The sequence below is a fragment of the Teleopsis dalmanni genome, chromosome 1 (genome assembly GCF_002237135.1).
Source record: "Teleopsis dalmanni isolate 2A chromosome 1, ASM223713v2, whole genome shotgun sequence".
NCBI classification, from domain to species: Eukaryota; Metazoa; Arthropoda; class Insecta; order Diptera; family Diopsidae; genus Teleopsis; species Teleopsis dalmanni.
Window position 1 is genome coordinate 162422097 of NC_051846.1, and position 27725 is coordinate 162449821.

At 27.1% G+C, this 27725-nt stretch overlaps 1 protein-coding gene across 1 annotated transcript in view; it reads left to right on the forward strand.

The window, feature by feature from the left end:
• The window catches only part of LOC119666603 (basement membrane-specific heparan sulfate proteoglycan core protein), a 244857-nt gene that overhangs the window by 196494 nt on the left and 20638 nt on the right, over positions 1-27725 (forward strand). Inside the window, exons 21-45 of the mRNA XM_038075883.1 lie at positions 734-819; positions 1125-1232; positions 3036-3194; positions 3678-3944; positions 7799-8032; positions 8225-8404; positions 9189-9260; positions 11756-11889; positions 11953-12046; positions 12439-12825; positions 13046-14844; positions 14919-15350; positions 15421-16504; positions 16832-17000; positions 19465-19612; positions 19679-19859; positions 20094-20709; positions 20776-20890; positions 20959-21106; positions 22431-22608; positions 22669-23066; positions 24916-25029; positions 25156-25486; positions 25648-25891; positions 27177-27345. Coding sequence (XP_037931811.1) covers positions 734-819; positions 1125-1232; positions 3036-3194; positions 3678-3944; positions 7799-8032; positions 8225-8404; positions 9189-9260; positions 11756-11889; positions 11953-12046; positions 12439-12825; positions 13046-14844; positions 14919-15350; positions 15421-16504; positions 16832-17000; positions 19465-19612; positions 19679-19859; positions 20094-20709; positions 20776-20890; positions 20959-21106; positions 22431-22608; positions 22669-23066; positions 24916-25029; positions 25156-25486; positions 25648-25891; positions 27177-27345 — 7847 coding nt within the window. The remainder of the gene's footprint in view (positions 1-733; positions 820-1124; positions 1233-3035; positions 3195-3677; positions 3945-7798; positions 8033-8224; positions 8405-9188; positions 9261-11755; positions 11890-11952; positions 12047-12438; positions 12826-13045; positions 14845-14918; positions 15351-15420; positions 16505-16831; positions 17001-19464; positions 19613-19678; positions 19860-20093; positions 20710-20775; positions 20891-20958; positions 21107-22430; positions 22609-22668; positions 23067-24915; positions 25030-25155; positions 25487-25647; positions 25892-27176; positions 27346-27725) is intronic.

Consider the following 27725-nt stretch of genomic DNA (forward strand, 5'->3'; position numbering starts at 1 on the left):
TAATTTCTCAAAAGATTGATTTCGAAACCAAATAACTAACGATAAATAGTTATATTACTTAAACATTACAGTTCCTACTCTAATTTTTATTTATTATTTATACTTAAATTTATTAAGTAAGTAGAAAAATTTTATTAATTTAATTTTCTGCATAAATTAATCTGTTTGTCTTACCAATGAGCATATTTTTTTTACTGGGCGTATGAGTAATTTTATGCAAGCAAAGTTTTATAAGTTTGTCTTCAATCTTATGATTATTTTAAAATGAGATCAACTCAATTTAGCTTCCCTTTAAAGACATTCTGTCTTTAATTATAAATATTTTTTCACTAATTATTGATTAGTACACTAAACTTCAGCAAACTGTAAGTTTATTATAAGCTCCATGTTAACTTCAGCTGAATATATCATAATCAGTTAGGCATATTAACTTAAATTCATTATAAATGAAATCTAAACTAAACTTTTAAAATTATTTTAAAATTTTCAAAGCTAAAGCAAATGAGTAGTATTGTATTAATAAAATTGGCTTTAATTTTGACCACTGAATACAAATCCATATTTTCTTCTTATATCATTGCAACATCACAACTATTTTCGTCACAACATTATAAAATTACACAATTACACGTTCATATATTTGCATAAACAATTTCCTTTGGGGAAAAACCACGCATCTTACAATTTCATCGTATATCTGAATTTTTTATCAAACAATTTTGGTTAAAAAAAGTTGCAACAACGGAGAATGCATATCACATAAATTACGTTGCAATGGTCTTAACGATTGCAATGATGCAAGTGATGAACTCAACTGTGGTAAGTCCTTTTAAAATGAAAACAGATACTGATTGTTTTTATAATCAATTAATTAAAATTTTTTTCACAAATTTTTCAAGCATGTTTATTAATTAATAAATCATATAATTTTTATTTGAAAATTGTAGGGTTTTATATTTGCCTAAAACTAACCGATTAATGTTGTAATAGATATTCGTATTATAACATATTATCACTTCACTTCATATAAACATATCATTCATGTTCATTGTTTATTTGTTAATAAAAAATTTAATTTATTTATTTTTGAATTTTAAATGTTGATTTTTATTTTTAAATAAAAGATTGTCCTAATTTAACCATCAAATGTAATGGCACTTGTGTCGATTGGAATTTGCATTGTGATGGCAAAGAAGATTGCGCCGATGGTTCAGATGAACGCGATTGTGATGGTAAAATATATAAATTCATTTCTAAAATTTTGTAGAAATTTTGTAAAATACTTTTAATATATATTATATATAATATATATCTTTTATAAAACTCATAGCTGTTGTCTTATCTATTCGATACGTCAAATTGATATGCATATAGGAATCACTTTTATACACATTACTGCTGTAGAATTGATACTTATTAAAGATATTTTTTTATTCCTTTGTTTTCATAAATGTGATATACCTACTACTATGTCCAGAGAGTACCGAGAATTAGTCAATGAAATATATTATTTCAAAATATTATTCATCAAAATTTATTATATCACCTTGAAAATATATTCATTCCGAAGAAATGCACTTTCGCCAACAAAAAACCCAATCAATCCCAATACACAGAAATTTGAGCGGTTGCTTATCTTAAACTTAAAGTTGGATTTTCAAGAACTTTTTTTTTGAGTTTATGAATCGTAATTTCAGATAAATCTTTCACCATATCCCGATGTATTATACCACTTATATGCAAATATTTTTTTGAAATCTATTCACTTTAAGCCTTATATATTTCAATACTTTGACACAAGACATTCTATTTGCAGTACATAATTTTAGACAGAATATTTGTCCAATATTTTTATTTATTACAAGAAACACAAATTGCATTTCAAATACTCTGATAAAATATCACACTGCAAGCAAACCAAGAGATAAATGCTGTTCAAATTCTAGGTAAATAAACCTTTAAGCAAGCTTTTTCAAAGGTCTGTACCCTATACTTTCTCAACAGTATATATATAGCAAACCAATAGATAAATGCCACTCAAATTCTGCGTAAATAAACCTTTAAGAGAGCTTTTTCAGAGATCTATTCCCTATACTTTCTTAACAGTATATATAAATATATATACTCTTGTTAGCAGTCATACATAACTCTAATCGCTGAAAACATATGCATCAAATAATACTTGAATAGATTGAATTTCAGGGCCAAATAGTTGTAAGAATAAATAGTCATACAAGTGCTTTAAAGAAATCATAAAAAAAGTCCTTCTAAACACTAAGGGTGGAATTTTCTATCTAAATATTACGGAAATAGGTGAAAAAAATTTTTCTAAAAACTGCGGGTGGAATTTTTTATAAAATCTTATTTATATTAATATTGCTAAAAAAAGACGTCCAAATAGTTCTAAAGTGAATACACTTATTATAATGTAATCACAAATTTTGATTCTACTAAAAAGCAGTAAAATAGTAAATAGGTAGAAAATAATAACAATTAAGCCCACCTCTTTAATTTTTTTGGACACTCAAATATCTGTTTAGGTGACTTCGATTATTATAATATTTTCCAAAGAGCTGTATCTACTACTGTTAATATTTTAATGAATAAAAAAAATATTCAACAAAATTTTAATAATTAAACAAAATATTTTAGTTTCATTTTCTCACGATTTTCCCAATTATTTTCAATCAAATTTCAATATTAAATTATATCTTCTTTTGGAAATTTTGAAATCTCACAAATTGATACGTATTTCTTGCTTTATTTAAATTATTTTTTATTATATGTTTCTAATTTTTTCTATTTTATTTTTATTTTTTTCATACATATGAATAACATATCGACATATGATCATCCATCCTAATGACTCATTTTTATGTTTTTGTTTGGTGCTGGACAACAATGCAACATGCGTTAAAACATATATGTGCATTAAAACATTATTTGTAAATAATTATAAAAAATATAACTAATTAAAAAAAAAACAAACCAACATAAACGATATTTATAACTATCGATAACTATCGTAATCGCAGATCATGATCACATTGATATTAATATATTTAATAAAACTTGTCGTGAAGATCAATGGCAATGCGATAATTCTGAATGTATTAACAAGGACTTTTTATGTGATAATAATCCCGATTGCAAAGACAATTCAGATGAATCGCGACATCAGTGTTCGAAACAGGGTAATGATGATATTAAAAACATTTTTTTTTCGTTTTTAATTTTTAAATACTTCCACTGGTTTTATAAATTACTACAAGTCAAAATTCCTTATCATATATGTATGTATTAATTATATTTCTATTTTTATTGTTTTATGTTATATATTATAACAACAGGTTTGTATTACACAGTTTAGACATATTATATATAAAATATAATGTACACTTTATATTACAAATATAGTTGTATTTACTTTATTAAACATAAAGATATATATAATTTATACTCGTACACAGCCTATATACAATATCGATGTTACACATTCTATTATTTTTAACAATTATTTATTTTCAATGTGTATACAATCAACACTTTTGTAACTAAACTATCTTCTACATTGGAATCATGCTTTATAATAACTAATTCATAAAATTTTTTTTTCTTTTCCTCTATCTCTTCCTGCATTGTTTCTTTAACATTTGCTTTGCCTGAACATTATACAGACGCCATTTTACAAACACCTGAAGACTGCTCAAGTGATCAATTCTTTTGCGATGCTGAATGTCGTCCTATTTCTATACGTTGCAATGGTTATCCTGATTGTCTTGATCGTAGCGATGAACAAAATTGCACCCTGTATCCCTTCCCTACTCGCCGTCCACCCACATATCCATGCCCACAACATACCTGCCCGAATGGAAAATGTTACTCACAAAGCGAACGTTGTGACGGTTCACGCGATTGTGATGATGGCTCTGATGAGATGAATTGTAAGTTACATGTTTCATAAATAATGTTATTAAATATATATACTATTATATACTATTTAAAAATAAGGTTTATTGTAAATATCAAAATTATTATATATTTATAATAATTTTGCTAAATAAAATACTAAATTATTATAAATATTATGTATGTATGATATAAGACTTACATTTTGTATTTCAAAACGTTTGAATAACGAATTTCAAATTGCACAATATATCTATTATTCAAATTTTTTAAATTGTATTATTAAGCACTACATATTATTATCTATATGCACAAATGTTTCAAGTACTAACCTCTTCCACTGTAAAACTTACAGCACTGCACTGCTCTGTTTAAATTCTTTACCACACATCATCTTAGTAAGATCAAATTTTTTATATTGCACTTAATATATTGTACCTAAACTATAATAAGCGAAATATATTTATTTCATATAATTAATTTTTAATAATATTATTTAAAATGAATTTTAAATATTTATATTAAATTTTAGAAATTTTTGCATTTATAAAAATTTATTTTAATTGAATATATGTGTTAGGAAAATATATGTAAAAAATATATATAATATTTTCTTCTTAATGTGACATAAAAATATATTATAAACAAGAAAATTATAAGTTGCCCTAAATATTAATATATATAAATATATATATATATATATTAATAATTTTTATAGACATAGTAATGTTTCAAATAGACATAAATGTTTGAATAATATAAGTATACACAATTTTACATATATATATATATACATATAGGTATATATAAATAATAATGTAATAATTATATTATTATATTATTTTATACATAGTAATATATATATAATATATAATAATATATATATATAATTAATAAATACAAATAATATATTTACGTATGTATAAATACATGTAAAAGTAAGTATACATTTAAGCCTATTCGAAACATTATTATGTCCATAGAAATTAAAAGATTAGTTAAACTTAACAATTTCTGAATTTTTTCAGCTATTCAAATAATAATAACATTTTTTAGAGTACATTACCAACTCAATAATATAATTTTATTAATGCCACAATCACGTTTTAATACTAAAGGTTTATTTAAACAAATATTTTATGTATTTTAATACCAAAATTTGCATTAGGTTATAGGTGACACTGGCGATCGTAAGCATCCACTAAAACCCATTGTATTAATGAAATTTTTAATTAAATTAATAATTTTTTTTATTATTTTTAATTAAAAAAATTTTGGCTGACCAAACAACTGTTTTAGGTAGTCGTGTAATTTTAAATAAATTTCTTTTATTTTTTTTTTTTTGAAGCTTTAAAATAAATTCTAAAAATGTTGCTTTTAAAATACTATAATATTTTTATAATTCGCTATATTTTATTTTAAAAATAAAATGACATTAGACATTATAACTGAAGTTTATTGAAAATTGGGGTATTACAATCCTTTTTTTTTGGAAAATTTTGTATAAATTTACACTTCGTACTCAATATTACTTACTTCTACATTCAATACTGTATTAAATATTTATTTATTGAATAATTGTAAAAGATTATTCTTAAGAACAGAAAGTACTATCAAAACAAAGTTGAATTCATAAGTCTATTTTATAGACTTAATATACTAATAGATTTAATTAATAGACTAGAATTAATAGAATTTTAATAGACTAATTAATAGACTTATTATTATGTTTTATTTATAAAATTTATCAATATTAATATATATTTTATATTATTTTCAAAGTTACCCTTTCAATTTCTGCATTCAGTTACTTTTGGTGTTTATATATATTGTGTGGTATATTGTATATAACATACATCAACTTTACTCGTAGTAAATGATATATTGCCTTACTGAACAAACAGTTTTCGTGCATAACCAAAGAAAATACACAGAATCTTCCACTCTAAGTACATTCTCAAGAACACACTTCTATGTTATCATTATTACAAATGCTAAATAAGTACTTATCATAGTTACTATGATTCGCTTGCCATAACATATCATACAAGTTATTTAACTCACTCTTAACACTTTAACAATTTAACAGTTTAGCACGAATAAAGCTTTTCAAATATCATTCGTGCGAAACCCTATTTTGATTATTTGATAACATATCATCTAAATTAGACTTCTGTATTAGAATGAGACAATTATACATTTAACTAAAGAAGATATTGCTTAACTGTTAAGAATATAACTTAAATGCTATATTCTATATTTAAAGCAAATAAATATAAACAGTACCTTATTTTAGAATATAGGTATAACTGAACGAACCCACTTTTAATATTATACTTAGATATCAATATCTATTGTGTGAAGTTAATAGACTTAAAAGTGAGACTTCTCACAAATATCAAATCGCTATAGACCCGACATATTAAGATAATTAAATCTTATACTTCTCTGATAATAATTGTATATATAACATATTAAGTAAGATGTTGAATGTTTCGTTGATCTGTTCACTGTGTAAGATCAAATAATTTAAAAAATTTTGTCTAAATGCACTTGGCTAAATCTTCTCTTATGATTATTTTTAAATGATTTTCTTTATGACATATATTTTTATTTAATTGTAAAAATTATAATTAAATTAAAAACACATTTTTAAAAATTGTTTATATGATTAAATAGTAATATATGAAAATTTTTATCGGATGTGAAGGTGTACTTTGGCCAACTAATACAATAATAATCTGGATATTGGCCAGCACAAAATGCTTTACATTTATATTCTTCAAGTGAATAATGTAATGTTGTTGGTTGCTGGATAATGCTATTTTAATGAGAAGAATATAAAATTTTGTGTAATTAAGGTGAAAATTTATAGAAACAAAAACACCGTTAAAATCAATAAAATAAAATACAAAATATATGTTAAAGGTGATAACGACAGCATTAAAATCAATTTTAAATAATCAAAACACACTCCTATATGTAATCGAATTAAAATAAATAAGCATTAAAAATAAATTTTATTATATTATTGTTAATAAAAATAGCAATAATATGTATAATAAATATGTGCATTACATTTAAAATACACATAATTATTATAATATAACAAATATAATAGACTAACATATACGTTATTCCGTACCTGTGTTTTGTATTTAAAAAAATCCAAATATTTAAGTGCAGTAATTTAAATAAATAAAAATAATAATAATAATAAATTAAGATTAATTTCTTCTACGCTAAAGTATTTTAGTTATATGTAATATTATTGAATTATTAACAAATATTTTTTTTATATTATTAAACAATTTATATATAAGTTTAATGTAAATTACGTATACATTAAAATATTTTTCTATAATAATTTTCTGCTTCTATATGTATAATCTTAATTTTTGCTTTTTATATAAACACTTTTCTGCACTTAACGCTTTCAAAAACGTCTACTTGTAAATATTTTAAAAATAATTGAGGCACCATCTGCAAGGATAACGAATTTTTATGTTATGATCGTCAATATTGCATAAATGAGACGCAACGTTGTGATGGTTTCTACGATTGCAAAGATTTTTCTGATGAACAAAACTGCATTGGTTAATATAATTTATAATGTTTTGTTCTTATAAAATCGATATTTTAACACTTTTTGTAGCATAGAACTAAATTACTTTAATTTAATATAATTTATTTATAATTTATTTATTCCATTAATGTCTGTAATTGTTAATTATTAAATGTTATATGTGTAATTCGCACTCTCTTTATATATTTTATTTATATTTTTATTTTTTTTTAAACTTATATTATGAAATTATAATCCCCTTTTATATTATATATATTAATTTTATTACAAATAATTAATTGTTATATATATGTGCTCATTTAGGTTGCGCTTCAAATCAATTCCGTTGTCGCAATGGTGATTGTGTGCCCGAATCAGCTCACTGCAATGGTTATCCCGAGTGTCGTGATAGTTCAGATGAAGAAGAATGTTCCGAACCAAACTATGGCAATTGCTCACCATCACAATTCCGTTGTGATAATGGTGAATGTGTTAACGCTGCCACAAGATGTAATGGTTACACCGATTGTAGAGACAGTTCAGATGAGAAATACTGCAGTAAGTATATATGCGTTTAGATGTGCATAGAATTTTATACCTATTCAGTGTAAATATGTGCATAAATTAATAATAATTTAGTTTTATTTAATATTTCTAAGTGTATATGTCATAGTAATTAAATCAATATCATAACTTTTCTGTTTTTATATTTTTAAACATTTTCTCTTGTAAATATACACATATGTATAGAGTATTTAAGATATCCGTATTTTAAATTTAAAGGATATAATAGGGGCTGTGGCTTTAATATGTTTCGTTGTGAAAATGGTCCCTGCATTCAAGCCAACTTACGTTGTAATGGCATTGTTGATTGTCCGCTTGATATAAGCGATGAATTGGACTGCGGTCCAGTTACGAATGAAATCGATAGTAAGTTTGTAAATATCAAGGAAGTTTTGTGTAACCTTTGGTTAGTGGGGATTAGAAGAATGCACCCTCAATGCAATGTTTAAGCACAGAACAAAATTTTACTAAAACTTAAAAAATTGGTTGAAAACTAATAATGATTGTTTTAAAAAGAATGCTTTTAATAAATAACAAATAATGAAAATTAAAAGTTTAATTATAGGTAAAGTTTAACAGAATTGTATAAAATGTGACAAAAAAAAAATAAAAAATTTAAAAAAAATTGATTTATTCAAAAATTTTGTTGCAAAACTGCATTAATTTTTTTTCTAATTTTTTTTTTTGAAGATATATAAATTGATTCAAAAAATAATATATTTATAAATATAAATGACATAATATTATTTTAAATAATAATTCTTAAATTATTAAGAATTTAAAATTTTTTAAAATAGTTTGCAAATTTTTTTTTTATATCTATTTAAAAAATGTGTATTTTAGGTATTATACATATTTAATATGCCAGAACGACTAATATTATAAAATTTCTTTAAATTTTTTTTGTGTATATCACTTGTTTATTTACATTATTGCATTATATAATTGTTTATTTATATATTTTATATAATACAATTTTTTTTTTTACATTTTGCATTATAAAAACTTTTTTGCATTTCTCATTTACTAATATTGTTTCCATTTTTTTACATTATTAAAAGTAATCTTATAAATATTCTTAAAAAAAAAAAGCAGCACCTCATACCAAAAATACCCTATAAATGTATTAATCACATTTTTATATTATTAGATGAATCACCACAATCTTCTAACCCACAACTCAACTTGAAGACTTATCCTGACAGCCAAATTATTAAAGAAAGTAAGTATCATTATATTAGACTTTTTAAATTTAATTTTTTAATGGACTATATATAGAAAGAGAATAAAATTTATTTAAATATTTGTTAAATTAATTAACTCAAATTAAATTATTACTCAAAATTATAATTCTTCAATGTTCAATTGGTTTCTTAGGAAAGATTATATACATTGACAATAATAACAATAATAGTATCTTTTAACTTTTACTGGTAATAGTTAAGAACTATATGAAATCAAAATATTAATATAAAATAATTTTTTTATTCCTTAAAACTCCCATAACATATGCAATAACATTTGATCATAGGATATATTAGGGAGGGTAAGTTTTAAATATGTTATGTGAATATAAAAATATTTAATGCAAGTGTATATATATACATAAAAAATGAATTTTTCACAGTTAGCTTATATAATACACCAGTTACTATAAATGATATTATTTATCTAATAATAAAACTGATACACACATATAAATATTTTCTGCAGTTATTTCCATATGAATGATTCTCAATTAATAGGTTTTAAAACTAAACTATTTCTAAATTCTATAAAAATATTTTAAAATTTTTAAATTTATTTTATGGATCAATTAAGTGGAAACTGCTGTAGCACTATCGTCTATGTATTTATGAATTAAAGCATTTGTATATATGAAAAAGTAAATAAATGGCGTTTATAAATACCTATGTAATCTCTTGTGTGACTTTCGAAATTAATCAAATATATTATGGTTATGAATATATTAATTATATATCAATTATATATTATATACAAAAATTTTTAAAAATCTATATAACATATAAAAAATATAAAACTATCTTCTTCCACAATTAATTTTGTGTAAATATACTACTACAGATATTTTTTTACTGAAGCACTATCTTTCATCTGCATGACATAAGAAAGTCAGTTTATTTGTTAGTTTATTTATCTCAATATAGTGATTATTATATATTTATTATAGTGATTATCAATATAGTAATTATTATTCATGCGCAGAAAGTTTTCGAAGAACGTTTCTTTCAAACATTTCCAGAACTTTCTATCACTCCCGCTTTTCTAGGAAAAAGAAGCGTAAAATAAATGACTTATAAAATTCAAACTCTGCCGATTGAAAGTTAGTATTACTTGGCAGATTCTTCTTAAGTAATAGCAGTAGTTTTAATAATGATTATTCGTAGGTTACCCTGACTAACACCATGACTAACACTAATACTATTTTATCCTTATGCATTCCCATTTGAGCAGTTTTTTTTTTTGTAGTAACAAAACTATTCAGCTTTGATGTGTCATACGAGTTTATACTCTAACAATCTACTTATTATATATCGATGTTTAACGAGAAACTGTTAATATATAACTTTCTTTGATTTTTTTTCAGTTCAGCATTATATATTCTTCTTTTTTTAAGTTTGTGATGTGAACAACACACATATCTTATTCAGACATAATTATTTCTAAGTTAAATTCCAGAGAGTATATGGATTATATGAATATATATATTAATTTATAGAAAAATCATCTTCCATCTGCATGACTTCTCATGTCTGTCAGTTTATTTATTAGGAAAACAGTCTCAATACCCTAATTAAGCTTATATAGCATAATTTATGCTAATATAGTAATTACCGTTGATATATAACCTTTCCTCAAAAACATGCAACTCATTTGTCTACTATAGAATAACTATTTCTAATGAATAATAATTTGACCACTTCTTACAGTAACTGTGATGTAGTGAGTTGCTGCGAATAGCTAAAACTTACAGACTAATACAGACCCTTCTTTTAATATCTTTAAAACTGAACCTGACATTCTTTTATTTTTATTTTCAATTAAGATTTATTTAATTATGAAACTTATTTAAAGACTTTTTCTTTCTTTCTTTCTAATAATTTAATATTATTATTAAAAAAACCATTTATTTTAATTTATTACAATATTTTACATTTATCTTTTTTTTAAACCCATTTATTGGAATAATACAGACAAATTTTAAATTGGGTCTCACGAAATAATTTTTTTACTTTAGTACTGGATAAATAATATTAGCTTGTATCAGCTAGAATACAGAAAAATAATTTATTTTTTATTTAAAATTGAAAACATTTTTAAATTGTAGTAAATTATTATAATAATACCTAAATAATTTTAATGAGATATTAAATATTCAATTAAATATTCTTTATTACAATATATAAATTTATTTAAATAAATAATGTAATTACTATTCATAATCAATAAAATAAATATTATTAATAAAATATGAATACAAATATCAGTGTTAATGTAAATCAAATATTATTTATGTTGTAATTATTAAATCACATCAATGAATACTATTAAGAATTATAATCTATTATATATATCTATATATGTCTGTGCATTTATAGCACTCTGTATATAAAAATGCACTGTATGTGGCATATGTAATAAAATTCATATATATGTATTTTTATTAACAATGAATCTATTTCCAAAAAAAAACAGGTCGTGAAGTTATCTTCCGTTGTCGTGATGAAGGTCCATTACGTGCTAAAGTTAAATGGACCAGACCTGGTGGACGTCCCTTACCACCAGGTTTTACTGACAAAAATGGTCGCTTGGAAATACCAAATATTCGAGTACGTATTTACATAAATGAAATATCCTAATAAACATAATTTAATCTGAAATCGTCATTACAGATGGAGGATTCTGGTAAATACATATGTGAAGCTGTTGGCTATCCACGACATGTAGCTGGACAACAAGTATCTGTACATCTAACAGTAGAGCGTTGTAAGTATATTAAAATATTATCAGAATATATCAGAAGTATATTAAAAATTGATTAAAACACAATTAATTTATTTAATTGAAATTGTTTTAATTGTGTACAAAACAAAAATGCAGCTTGGGGAGTACATAAATATGAAATTCCTTCAAAAAAAATCAAATATGGCACTGTGCCCCATATAGACCTTGAATTTTTTGGCTTAGGTAATTTACAAAAAATTTAAAATAAATTAATTCAATGATAATTAATGTTTATGAAATATATACATCATCTCTCTTTCTTATAAATGCTGCTCTTATATGATCCTTTTATTTCATCGGTAAATAATATTTACAGCTTATATTTGAAATTTTATCTTTTAAAACTTAATATAATTTAAATATATTTCTATTAGATAATCCACTTCTCGATCGTCCACCATCAGCTTGTCGCGTTAATCAAGCCACTTGTATGAATAACGAATGTATTGAAAAGTCACAAATATGTGATGGTATTCCACACTGTTCCGATGGTTCCGATGAGCATAGCTGCAGTCATGGACGTAAATGTCAACCAAATCAATTTATGTGTCGTAATTCAAAATGTATTGAACGTATCTGGCGTTGTGATGGTGAAAACGATTGTGGTGATAATTCCGATGAAGACAGTTGCGATCCTGAACCAAGTGGTGCTCCATGTCGTTATGATGAATTCCAATGCCGCAGCGGTCATTGCATACCTAAATCTTTCCAATGTGATGATACAAATGACTGTGTTGATGGCTCCGATGAAATTGGTTGCAGTAAGTCACCCTAAAAATTATTATGCTATATATGACTATATATGATAAATGTAGCTGGACAACAGCATAGTTATCAGTATATTATTAAATTATAATTATTTTATAAAATATAAATCAAATAATATATCATTTATATATTCTTATGGCTAAAATTTTTTATATATTTATATTTATTTTTTATCGAAATCAATAATGTATTCATTTCTAATTTCTAATATAGTGGTTCCTGTACCAATCAGACCACCACCTCCACGCATTAACCTACAAGTTGGAAATCCTTTGAACTTAACCTGTGTGGCAACTGGTGTGCCGGTACCAACAATTATTTGGCGTTTAAATTGGGGTCATGTACCGGAAAAGTGTGCTTCGAGAAGCCATGCAGGCACCGGAACCTTATACTGTCCCAACATGGAAGTAGGCGATAGTGGTGCATACTCTTGTGAAATTATAAACTCCAAAGGATCCACATTTGTTACACCAGATACGTTGGTAACTGTTGAAGAACCGGACCGTCCAGATGTTTGTCCCTCTGGATTCTTTAACATGTTAGCAAGACGTCGTGAAGACTGTATTAGTTGCTTCTGTTTCGGTGTTTCGAGTACATGTCACAGTGCTAATCTATTTAACTTTGCAATTCAACCACCAATTATCTCGCATCGTGTTGTTAATGTCGAGCTAAATCCATATAGCAACATCGTTATTAATGAAGCACCTGCTCCAACTATTATCAATTTACATCATGGTGTGCAGTTCCGTGCATCGGATGTTCCATATGGCGCACGCGATGCTCCTTATTTAGCACTACCTGCCGACTATATGGGAAATCAATTAAAATCATATGGTGGCTCACTGAAATATGAAGTTAATTTCATCGGAAGTGGACGTCCAACACAATCACCAGATGTTATTATTACTGGCAATGGTTTCACATTAGTTCACCGCGCTCGTACACAACCACAGGCAAGTTCAACTAATAAAGTTTCTGCACAATTTACATATGGCAATTGGCAAAAACCTGATGGTGCTAGAGCAACACGTGAAGAGATTATGATGATTTTGGCTAATGTTGATAACATACTCATTCGCTTGGGATACATTGATTCTACAGAACGAGAAGTTGAACTAACGAATATTATTATGGATTCTGCTGGTTTACAAGATCGAGGCTTAGGACCAGCTTCTTTAGTTGAGCAATGTAGCTGCCCTAAAGGTTATATTGGCGATTCTTGTGAAACTTGCGCACCTGGCTTTGTACGTCAACCAGGTGGTCCTTGGCTTGGACGTTGTGTACCATTTGTACCTGAACCTTGCGGAGCAGGTACATATGGTGATCCACGTCGTGGTATACCCTGTCGTGAATGCCCATGCCCTCTAACCGGTTCAAATAACTTCGCCAGTGGCTGTCAGTTAGGTCCAGATGGTGAAGTGTCTTGCTACTGTAATGAAGGTTACACCGGTCGTCGTTGTGAAGTTTGTGCAGAAGGTTATCAAGGTAACCCACTAGTACCAGGTGGAAGATGTTATCGTATTCCAGAAGTAAACTGTAATGCAGTTGGTACTTATTATCCACATCAAAATGGCACATGTGAATGCAAACCATTAGTTGTTGGACCACGTTGTGATACATGCGCGCCAGATTCCTTCCATTTGAATTCATTCACCTTCACTGGTTGTATTGAATGCTTCTGCAGTGGTTTAACCAAACAATGTAGCAGCAGCTCTTGGTATCGTGATCAAATTGTATCGAACTTTGGAGTTTCTCGTGCTCCACATGGTTTCGTGTTAGTTCGCGATTATGAAACCTCACATCCATCTCCAGTTAGTTTTGAATTGTCAAACAGTGCTCTACAATTCAATCAACAAGCCAGCTCTGAGCCATTGTATTGGAGTTTACCACCACAATTTTTGGGTGATAAAATCTCAGCTTATGGTGGCAAATTAGCGTACAATCTAAGCTACAATCCTCTGCCTGGTGGTCTGATGTCTAGAAATAATGCTCCTGATGTGGTTATCAAGAGTGTAAGTTCATATAATAAAGTTAGACATTTTCTTGATGTGTATATTCACAACCATATATATACATTATTTTTTAGGGAGAAGACTTAACAATTATACATTACCGCAAATCTGGCGTTAATCCAAGCCAACCGAATTCATACTCCGTGCCAATTATTGAAAGTGCTTGGCAAAGATCTGATGGTCAAGTTGTTAATCGTGAACATTTACTTATGGCGCTTTCTAAAATTGAAAGTATTTTCATTAAAGCAACTTACACAACTGGCACCAAAGATGGCTCATTAACGCATGTTGCTTTGGATATAGCTGTTCCAAATAATATCGGTACTCAACGTGCTGTTGAAGTCGAAGAATGTCAATGTCCAGGAGGTTATGTGGGCTTATCATGCGAACGTTGCGCACCGGGTTATAAACGAGATAGTGAAGCAGGTCTTTATTTAGGAGTTTGTGAAAAATGTGAATGCAATGGACACTCGGATCAATGCGATGCTGAAACAGGCGTGTGCTTGGTAAACATTGTTATATAATATTAAGTATATTTTAAATTCTGTTATAATATATATTATTTCTAATATCAAGAACTGTGAACACAACACTGACGGTGAATTCTGTGATCGTTGTGCGCCTGGTTATGTAGGCAATGCTTTGGGTGGTTCTCCATACGATTGCAGCCGCGATGATGGTTCAGAACCTTACCCACCACCACCACCACCGGGTAATAAAACTGTATGCGAATATTGTGATAGAGCAGGCAGTGTGAGTTGTGATAACGGGTATTGTATCTGTAAGCCAAATGTAGTTGGCCAACGTTGCGATCAATGTCGTCAAGGTACATATGGACTTTCTGAAAATAATCGAGATGGTTGTGAAGAATGCTATTGCTCCGGCAAAACTACTGATTGCCGTTCAGCCACACTTTATCGCCAACTCATACCAGTTGATTTCTTTGTAAACGAACCTTTGATAACCGATGAACGGGGAGATATTATTGATAGAAATAACTTGAATCATGATGCCGAAACTAATACATATACCTACGACTTCACATCATACACACAGAAGTATTGGAGTTTACGTGGTTCAATTTTAGGCAATCAACTCTACTCTTATGGTGGTGAATTATCATACAATTTACAAGTAGAATCTTATGGAAATTACGTACGTGGTAATGATGTAATTCTAATCGGTAATGGCTTACAATTGGTATGGTCAAGATCAGAGGAAGAAGAAGATAGTGCAGACTATCATATACGCTTACATGAAGACGAACAATGGCATAGTTTCAAAAATGGTGAAGCAAGACTTTCTTCACGTTTGGACTTCATGAGTGTTTTATCTGATTTGGAACACATACTTATACGTGCAACACCTAAAATACCAACAACACGCTCTTCAATACGTGATGTTATTCTTGAAACAGCTGTTGAGCGCCCAATGGCAGGTGCAAGAGTAGCGTCCGAAGTTGAAGTGTGCTCATGTCCCTATGGCTATACTGGCATTTCATGTGAAAACTGTGCACCATTATATTACCGCGACAATTATGGCTCATGTGTAGCTTGCTCATGCCAAGAAGACTCATCGATTGGCTGTAGTTTGGATGAAAGCGGTTATGTGAAATGCGATTGCAAGTCAGGCTTCTCAGGAGATCGCTGCCAAAATTGGGGTAAGTCTTTGATATATTCACATATGAATATTAACAAGAAAAACAAAGTGTGGTCATTTAATATGTTTTAACTTGGTTTATATATGCAAAAAAAAAATTTTTTTAATTTTCCTAAATACAAATTAGCTGTAAACTGATATAAATGACCCAATTTAGCATCATTATATGCAATTTAAAAATTTTATTTATGGTTTAACTATTTTTCACACTATAGTATCATATATCTTGAAAACACTTTACAATTTACGAATTTAAGCTTCAACAAAACAAAACATAACTAATTTTATATCAAAAACTTAATTTCTTCATTTCTCACATATAATTCAGATAAGTCCTATGTTAAATCGTCCAATTGCAACTTAAGCAAAGGATTTTGCTGTAATGGGTTTCAGTTGCATTTAGAACCAAATGAGACTATCTCATACAATGAAACCGTAAATCTTTATAGAGGCAACAAAAAAATAGGAAATATAACACATCTACATTTCGGCTGCCAGTTGTCAGGTTCGATTAACACCGAAAATAGTAACAAATTTTTACGATAAAACAATTATGTACTTAGAGTAGCCATTGAATTTGTAATATTAAACTTGGATTATAAAAATTTTAAATTTTAAATTTTTGGACAAAATAATTTGGGTTAGAAAAATGTAGTTTTTTAATAACAAAATTGCCTTTATATGTGTTTCCTATTGTTAGTACTAGTTTTACAAACAAACCAAAAAATAAAAATAAAATTATAAAAATTTTATTACCATATATTACCATTTATTACCATTTATTGAATGTTATCTTAACAGAGCTGAACTGTTCAAGATACTCGCAACAGTTTCAAGAAAAAATAATTCGAAATTGATTTCAACATTTTTATACTTTTTAGTTATTATTAGGCTAAATACATTTCATAAAAATAATTAATCAATTAAAATAAATATAAAAATAATTTATTAAAAACTGACGATGAATTCTAATATTAATCTTTAATTTAATTGAGTTTAAAAAACAGATATATATATAAAATATTTTAATACCGTAAGAAACAGTACAATATAAAAAATAAATTTATATAAAAACAAGTTGAATTAAAAACAAAAATATTATTCATTCCAAAAATAAGTCAATTAAATTACAATAAAATATTTTCATATTTAAATTAATTAATATTTAAATATTCAAATTAAAACGATCAATAAATCAATAAATTATTAATTTATGTTACTTTATTAGTTATATTTTTAATATTGTACAATTGTTTCAAATTATATTAAATTATAATATATATATAAATATATTTTAACAATTATATATAAGTTAATTAATTTTTATTTTTATTCTAAAAAATCAATTTATATTTGTATTCAAATATATTGCATTAATATTTTAATTCATTGTCTGATTTTTTTTAAATAATGTTTATACTAACATATGAATCAGAATAAATTATTTTCATCAAAATTCATTAATTAGTTATAAAATAATATGTATATTAATTTGTATATTTTTTACACAATATACAATGGGAATAATATTATTAAGTGTTTGGGCTTTTAGAGTAATATTTATTTATTTAATTTTTTATAATTATTTATTTTAGTTCTTTAATTTTGTTTTTGTTTTTTGTAACTCCTTATTAGTCAATCTACTTATATACTAATTATTTATTGTTTTTAAGTATGTTTAATTTTTAACATTAACCAAACATATATGAGTATTTCAATTGAAGAACAAATGAACCATATTATTATTATAGATAGGATGTCCAAGCACTTCAAGCCTTAATAATTTTCAGAATTATATCCCTACAACACTGAATAAATATCTCCAACGGTTAAAAACTATATTGAGGTCAACCTAGAGTGCACTGCATACCCAATATTTACTGACCTTTATACTTCTTCAAAAAAAGTCTTGTTTTTTCAATCTCTAATAACAAATATTTCTGACTGTCCTTTTTTTATGTAATATAATATATGAATTTGGCTTATTTGGATCTTTCTTTATGGACCTCATCGCCTCCGATTTGGCCGAAACCATTATTTTAAGTTTTTGTGATTTATGGAGCCTAACATATGGTTGTTTGAAAATGTGCTTACAATACTAATTGTCAAAACCCCAAGGGTCCATATGTCCTAGGAAAAAAATGTATTTTATTTAATGAATTTCAGTAAAAACGGAGATGAGTTCAAAAAGGTATCCGATGACCCATATACACGACTAGAAAATAATAATATTTTTTAATAATTACAAAATATATGACGCATTGTGTACATTTCAACGATAGATAAAATAATCTTAACTAAATTTTTTTTTAATTTAAATTAATTTTTATTAATTTATTTGTCATTTTTAATTAATTTTCACTGAGGAAGTCTTACATATATTTTTGTGTATATTTCTAAAAAATAGATTTCAAAATCTTTAAAATCATTTCGAATCTTTGTAATGTAGACCAATAAAAAAAATTTTGCTTAACAGAAAATTATATATTTCGAATATAAAAAATATTTAAATATTAATATTTTATTTAATATGTATATGCATATAAAAAAGTCTTACTGAGTCGGATAAATCGTTTTTTATAAAAACCAAATAAAATCTATTTTTTTGGATACTTTCAACTTTCAATAAATAAATTCAGATTGAAACACTTCACCCGTATATATATTGATTAAGCATATCTTCTATAACTAAAATTAAAAAAAAAATTATCTACTAATATTTACAAAACAAACATTATTATAAATATATAGTTTTAACCATATAATTTTTTTACTACATACAAAGAACAAATCTTAACATGTATAGATTAACTGAACTCCTAGTATATTTTACACTTTTCTGTTTTATGTAACTAACTATCTTCTAAATAGCTTTGTGAATACATGTATCCATAATAATTTTTATATAACATATTAATATTTTTTTATTTTAAAACATAAACCACTAACAGATGGCTATAGACCAGAAACTACCACAACACCGCGCACAACCCCAGACTATGATTATTTGACCGAAATTACTGTATCCATTGCTCCTCCAGAGATAACGATCATTCCTATTGGTGGCTCAATAACATTGACATGTACCGGCAACTTAGCATGGAACGGAGTATGTTGACTTCAAACGTTATTATATCAAAATATTATAAATGTATTATATTAATGTCACTCACAGAGTCCTGTCGTCGTATCTTGGTATAAATTGCGTGGACAAATGCCGTTTAGCCATGAAGAAGATCGTGGCATTTTGCGTTTGTATAACTTGCAAGTCTATGATTCTGGTATATACATATGTCAAGCAGTTAATAATAAGACACAAAAGGTCTTTGAAGATCAAGTATCTATAACCATAACTGGTGAGTATAGTTTGAATAATATATATTTTTTATGTATATAATATAACAAATACTTTAAAATGCCGTCAAAAAATATTAAGGATATGCCGCAGAAATGTTGGCAAGATACGGTAGGAATTTTAATGCTTTATTTATATTTATTTATATTATATATTAATTATATAGATATGTAATATTTTTACGTCTAACGATATAAATTTTTATTTTTTTTTCAATATTAATTTTTTGTAACAGAGAGTTCACAACGTACACCAGCACGCATAGTTGAACTACCAAGTCAAGTTACTTTTGAAGAATATCAGCCTAATGAAATCAATTGTGAAGTAACTGGAAATCCTACACCTTCTGTAAGCTGGACACGTGTTGATGGTCAGATGTCGCGTGATGCTCACACCGACGGAACACGTTTAATCTTCGATGCACCACGTACTTCTGATAGCGGACACTACCGTTGCCAAGCCAACAATGATATTGGTACTGACGAAAGATATACTGTAGTCAATGTAGAGGAAAGCCCATTACAGCCGCAACCACCAATACGTGAATTCATTTATATTGAGCCACCATCTTGGTCGGGTGAACCAGGACAAACTATACGCTTAACATGTCAACCTACAACACCAATAACTTTAGTTTATCAATGGAATAAGGATGGATATCCAATTTATCGTCAACAAAATGTTGTTTTAAGTGGCAATCAACTCGAAATACGTGAAGCGTCACCACGTGATTCAGGTGTTTACACTTGTATTGGCATCGATCAACGAGGCCATCGCAATTATACATCTGAAGCTCGAGTTGCAGTTGAGCAAAGAGAACCTTATCAACCACCAGGTCCACAACCTGGCACGTAAGTTTGATTCATTTGTTCATAGAATTTTGATGAAATAAATTAAAATATAATTTTGAATTATAGCGCTGTTCCAACTATTAGACGTATGAAGGAGGAAAATAATGTTATACAAGGACAAGATTTCACAATTACCTGCGAAGCTACTGGCACACCATATCCCAACATAAAGTGGACAAAGGTGAAATAATGATTTCAATGTTAATATAATAAATATTTTATTTACGTGTTCATATTATATATAAACAGGTACATGAACCTATGGCAGATAACGTGCATCAAACTGGTAATGTTCTACGTATCATAAATGCTCGTTCAGAAAATCGTGGCATGTATCTTTGCATTGCTGAAAATTCTGTTGGCACTGATCAAGCCAATACAATTATCGATGTCGAACGTAAGTTTAATTTATTGATATAAGACCAATTACTATTTGAGTTTATTTTGAAAAGAAAGGGTAGTGACAGTTAGTTAATTACTAAGATAAACACATATGTATGTAAATGTATGTACTAGATGGATTGTTAAAAAAAATTATATTTTACGCTTCAATATAGTTTCCCTTAAAGCTCGACGCACTGAGTCCAATGGTCTTTTAACATTTAGATAAGTTTTAAATAATTCGATTTATCAAATCTTCTAAAATATACTTCAGTTTCCCATTCCAATTCATCACTTGATGCAAATCTCTTTCTATGAAGCCATCTTTTCAAGTGTGAAAACAGGTGATACGAGTCCATTCTGTAACTTGTTGTTGATCAATTTTGAGCAAACAGGGTCCACATCTTGCTGAAACCTTTTTCATATCCAAGTACTTATGTAAAATATTCGATACAGGGTCATCATCATATATGTTTGTCATCTCTGCTGTCTCAAGTAATTTAATTTTTGGATCATCCAACACAATATCAAGGATTTCTTCAATGTTTTTTCAGTTGTCACCTCTTCTAGACGATCCGGACGTTCAACAGAAAAAACACTCGTACGACTATGTTTAAATTCAATATTTCCAATATTTTATTGTTGTTAACAATGGTGCAAGGTTGCCTTAAACAGAATTTATTTCCAATTTGATGGCATCATTGTTCATTTCTTTCAAACGGAGGAATTTTATTACTGAACGATATTCAATTCTTTCCATTTTATAAAAAATCACCAAGATGCACTATTTCAATTATTTGCAAAAAGCTAAACAAATATCTGATAAAGTCGGAACTTTTACAACTGTCAGAAATACAATTGGTTTTTCAATATAATTGGTTTTATTCTGGCGTTGACAGCTGTTGTGATGTCGGGTAATTATCAGTCCACCTAGTATTTGACATCCATGACATTTATTGTATTAATGTGAAATATACTATATTAACATTGTATATAAAATATCGTAATGTTAATAAATGAGTTCGATTCAGTTTTCAAAATGTTAGAAAAGTTTTTAGTTTTTTATATCTTCTTTGAATTTAGTAAATAGTTATATATTTTATATATATGCCATTCCATTAAACAAGTTTTAAAACAATATTATCTATTTTCTGCTCTCTTTTGCCATGCTTCAAATATTTTCGGTATTTAATAAAAAAATTATAAATTTTATTAATAAATGTAAATTAATTAATTGCAAAATAAATAAGTTTTCAAGAAAGGAGTTGGTAATAAGAACGTTCCAAACAACTTACTACTTATACTAATTTGTTCAACAACAATAATTTACTTGATTGCAGCACGTGAACGTCCAACCGTCGATATTCATCCAGATGAACAACAATCTGTTTATGTCGGTGCTCAAGGTTTGCTCTATTGCCAAGCAAACGGCATACCAGAGCCAACAGTTATATGGCGTCGCGTTGATGGCAAACCACTATCACCACGTCATAAAGAAAATAGTCCCGGTTATATTATGTAAATTAAAAGAAAATTTTTGTTGTTTCCAAAAATAATTAAATATATTATTTACTATAGTATTGAGGATATACAAATTGCTGATGCCGGTGATTATGAATGTCTTGCTGAAAATTTAGCCGGAAAAACTACCGGAATTTCTACGATTCGTGTTATTGAAGCGCCAGTTATTATGATAGAGCCAAGTGATAATCTATTGACCGTTACCGAGGGTGATGAAGTTAAAGTTGTCTGCTCAGCTAGTGGTTTCCCCAATCCAAGTATACAATGGGTATCTGCTGATACTCCCGAATTTAATTTAAGAACTGCAGCTGAACATTATAATCAAGCCTATCTTGAAATTTATCGCGCATCTAAACTCGATGCTAAGACCTACAAATGTATTGCAACCAATGAAGCCGGTACTGATGAAAGATATATTACAATTGATGTTAAACCTAGACGTGGTGATGCACCAGGTAAGTTTTAAATTCATTAGACGATTTTAAATTATAAATATGTTTATAAAAGTTGCAAAGTGCTGAAAAATGAATTAGAAACGAATTTAAATTTAAAATATATATTATATTTCTTGCAAAGTGAAATCCTATCATATTGTCTCAGAGTCTAAAAATATACTGATTCATCTTTTATAACTGACTAAGCAAGTAAAATAGCCAGAGCAGAGAAGTGTTTCAGGGTCAATCGTTTTATAAATATATCTTCTCATTGGCTAACATAAGTCATTCTTCACGTATTATTTGGAATCCATCAAAATGAAATAGACAAGTTGATACGTTTCTTAGCTAATTAACTCAACTTAATTAGTTCAAAGAATTTTTCATATATATGATTATAATAGAGTTTTATACTTACTTTTAGGGATTGTTTGATACATAAACAAAAGTTAAAAGGAACTAATTTAAATTTATAACACAAAAAGCTATTTAACTCAATATTTTATATAATTCAAATTATAGAGATAATTTATTATATTATATATATTATATTATAATATATTACAATATATAAGACAACAACTCATTATAACAGCTGATTAAAGGCATATGCAGGTTTTAAATTAACAGGGAAAATAAAACAAGAGGTTTCTAAGATCATAAATCATCTAATATTTCACAAGTCATTCACCTGCCTTACTTTTCTCTGCCCTACGCCCATGCTTTCTAGTTTAGATTAATCTAGACTTCTAAGTCTTTTTTCTTAAACTTCTAAGCCTCTTTATTTCAAATCTCAAACCCAATTAAACTTATAAGTCTCTTAGACCTCATAGGCTTTTTTATTTAATTCTGGAGGTGAATTTTAGTAGGTTAAAAAATTAACTAATATTGTGAAGCAACTTCTCCTTGCTTGTCATATATACAAAAAGAATAATTATATTTGTAGAAGTGTTGAAACATATATACTCCGTCTTTTGAAAACAATTTGAAGTTAATATTGAACTATTTGGTTTAGAGCAACAAACTGAAGTCTGAAGACGACTTCAGTGAATTTTAAACGAAATAAATATAATAAATAATAATAAAACGAAATAATTTACTAATTGCATATTCATATTCTAATGTTGCCACACTCATTAGACACTTTCTTCCACACTGCATTTGTCACTCTATTTGTTTGTTCATGAATATATTGACACCTATTGCAACGGAACAACATTAGTAAGGTTCATTATTGATAAAGGCTGATTAATCTTCATACCAAAACAGTGTCTGCTTTGACACTACTCTTCCTATATTAAACTCTACTTAAAATAAAAACATATAGCATATATATAGTATATATACATATATAGACATATATATACTGAGACATATAGTCATTAAGTCATATAGACATATACAATAAAATATAGCTTACATCAAGAAAAAATACAATACACCGATATTTACAAAAGAAACTCTTAGTATAACTAAAGTGAACAAAATCTGTGCAAACCCTTATAAATCTATTATAGGTAAAGTATTTTTATTTATTTTGAATAAAATTATTTTTTGAACTATTTTACATCAAAAATTATTATTATCTCCCTATATAAAAAATTCTTCTCTTAATATACAAACAATAAATAAATAAAATAATCGTTGAAAACGAATAAAAAAATATAATCATTAAAATTAATTTTTCAATTTTAATATACGAGTACCATATATACAAATGGTACTTATAAGTTATATTAAAAAAAATTAATTTTAGCTTTACTGCAACTCTCTTCTTATCATATTAATACATTATTATATTGATTCATATTATAAGTTATAAAAAAAATTTTTATTTTATTTTATTTATAAATTTATTTTGTATTTCTAGATGATAGTGATGTTGATCGTTCACCTTATGAACCAGCACGTCCAGATTATACATCTCCTGAAAACGTTTATCATGCCAAATCTGGCGATTCTGTTACTTTAACTTGTAGTTTAGGTAAGTAATTGTAAACTATATAGCATTATTTAAAAAAAAAATGTGAAACGTAAATCAAAAATGTTTAAAAATCTCATTACATATATGAATTTTATATTTATTATACACACTTATTTATATTTTTAGGAAACATGCCAAACATGCAAACTCGTTGGGAACGTCTAGATGGCCGCCCATTACCAAGTAATTCCTATCTCGATCGTAACAGTTTAATTATTACACGTATTGAAGATCAAAATAGTGGCAAATATCGTTGCAATGGTTTCGACAATCGTGGTACTATTGTTGCATTTGTCGTAGCTGAATTGGTTTTGGTGCCATTACCACATATTACTTTCCATCCCAAAGTTCCATTGACTGTCAATCCAAATGATAACGTCAACATATACTGCCAAGTTACTGGTGAACAACCTATTGACGTTGCTTGGCACACTGATAATAATCGCCCACTGCCACCGTAAGTTGATTTTTTTTTAATCTACAATGATAAAGCAATCATTGGTCAAACATTTAACAAAGTTACAATTAATTGTTATTGTTATATAAATGCTTTATTTTTTCATTTTTTAGAATTAAATTTTTTTTTTTATTTAATAATAAATCAACATATTTTTATAGTTCGGTACGTATCGAAGGACAATACCTGAACTTTATTTCAATCACACCTGCTGATGCTGGTCGTTATTACTGTTCTGCATCTAATCGTTATGGCAACACCACCAACATGGCTGAAGTAGTTGTCAACAGAGGCCCCTACGAAGAACAACCACAAGTTCGTAGTCATTATGTTAATGAAGGCAATGATGTTACTCTCACCTGTGAGGCTACACCCGAATATGATCCAAGCCGTGGTGAAGTCAGAGTAAGTTATTACAGTAAAAATGAATATAGCAAATAAAATTAAATTTATTGAACCGAAATTAAAAAATTTAATTAAAACATTAAAATTTTTAAGAGTATGTTTCCACTGCGTACTTAGTAAGTATGACTTACTGAGTAAATTTCATTAACCTTACAAAGAGCATCCATGCTTTTTAACTTACTTAAAAATAAATGATTAGAAACAAATAGAAATTCACACAGTCTCATTTAGGCAGTTTTGCTCATTATAGCCACTAACGATAATTATTTACCATAAAAAGTGCGTTCATCTAAATGAACTTTTTATCACTAAATCAGCTCATTTATACTCTGTTCAGACACACCTTAATTTCGTCTTTGTTTCAGCGAAATTAAGTTGTTTTTTCAATACAATTTAGAACTTAATTAAGGAAAATCACCTTAATTTCGTTGAAACGAAGACTGAAATTAAGTGAAATTTCAAATGTAACTATGCGTAAGATAAATTTTATGTATAAGATAAATTGAGATAACGAAAAAGAAATAAAATCAGCTATGTTTAATAAAACCGGAATAATATTTTCAAAGCAATGCAAATTTTTAAATTTAGATATGGAGAATAAAAACTGTAACTGTTATTAATTTAAAATAGAGTGAAAAATATTAATCCACATACCTGAAATCCACTAAAGCATGAAAAATCGCTAAATACCATCCTTTATAGTAAAATTAATGTTAAATTGAGGGAAATAGTAAATTATGTCGGTATGGCAGCGAGTCTTGGTATTTGTTACTATTGGTGTTACTATTGTAAAAATTTAATAAGATGTTTAATAAATAAATAAATAAATTTCAAAACTTTTAACCAAAAGTAATAAATAAGTGCAATAAATAAATAATTAAATATTTACATAAGTGCAGTGCAAAAAAATCCCTAGGGAATTTCAATTTACTTTACCTCAGTTTACTTGAATTCGCACACGGCCCTAATTTATCAATTATATATACAATTTATTGTGTGTGTCATTGTATCATTGAGTGTAATTTTTCTATACAAACAGAAGCTCTCTTAAAACTTTCAACGAACTTTCTGACACATAAGTGTTCTTCCCCATGCAATAAGTAACTTATGTCAACGGAAACGACAAAATCTTAAAGTTACTTAAGTAACTTATAGTAATAAGTAAGCAGTGGAAGCATGATATACATATAGCATGATATATTTACACATTATATGTTATTGTGTTTTCTTTATTAAAAATTTTGATTTATTTAAATATTTATCAATTTTGTTTATTTATTTTTAGTATGAATGGCGCCGTGAAGATGGTCGCCAATTGCCAAGTTCTTCCATACGTAATCAAGTACTATTCTTGCGTAATGTACGTTTGGAAGACGAAGGACGTTACATATGTGAATCTTACTCGACCGCTGGTCACATTTCTCAACCATCATATGTAGATTTGTTCGTCAAGCGTGAGTATCCTAGATTAAATGAAGGATCTAACAATTTAAGAAAACGAAGATACAATAATTTTTATAGAAGATCTAATTAAGCGAAATTTTTAAATTAATAAAAATTGCAAAAAAGAAAATATAATACCAAAAAAACAACGGAACATCGAAATTAATAGCATACTTTTAAAATATGTAAAAGAACAAATTTATAATTTTATTAAAATGACTAAAAATTTTTTAATTGGGCATGATATCAAAATTACTACAACAACAAATGAATCTAAACAAAATCAAAAATTCTACAAAAAAAATATAATTCGCCATCACTGATTTTACTTATTTATAAACTTTGTTTCATATGTTTTTAACACTTTAATTTTTAATTAATTTTTGATTAA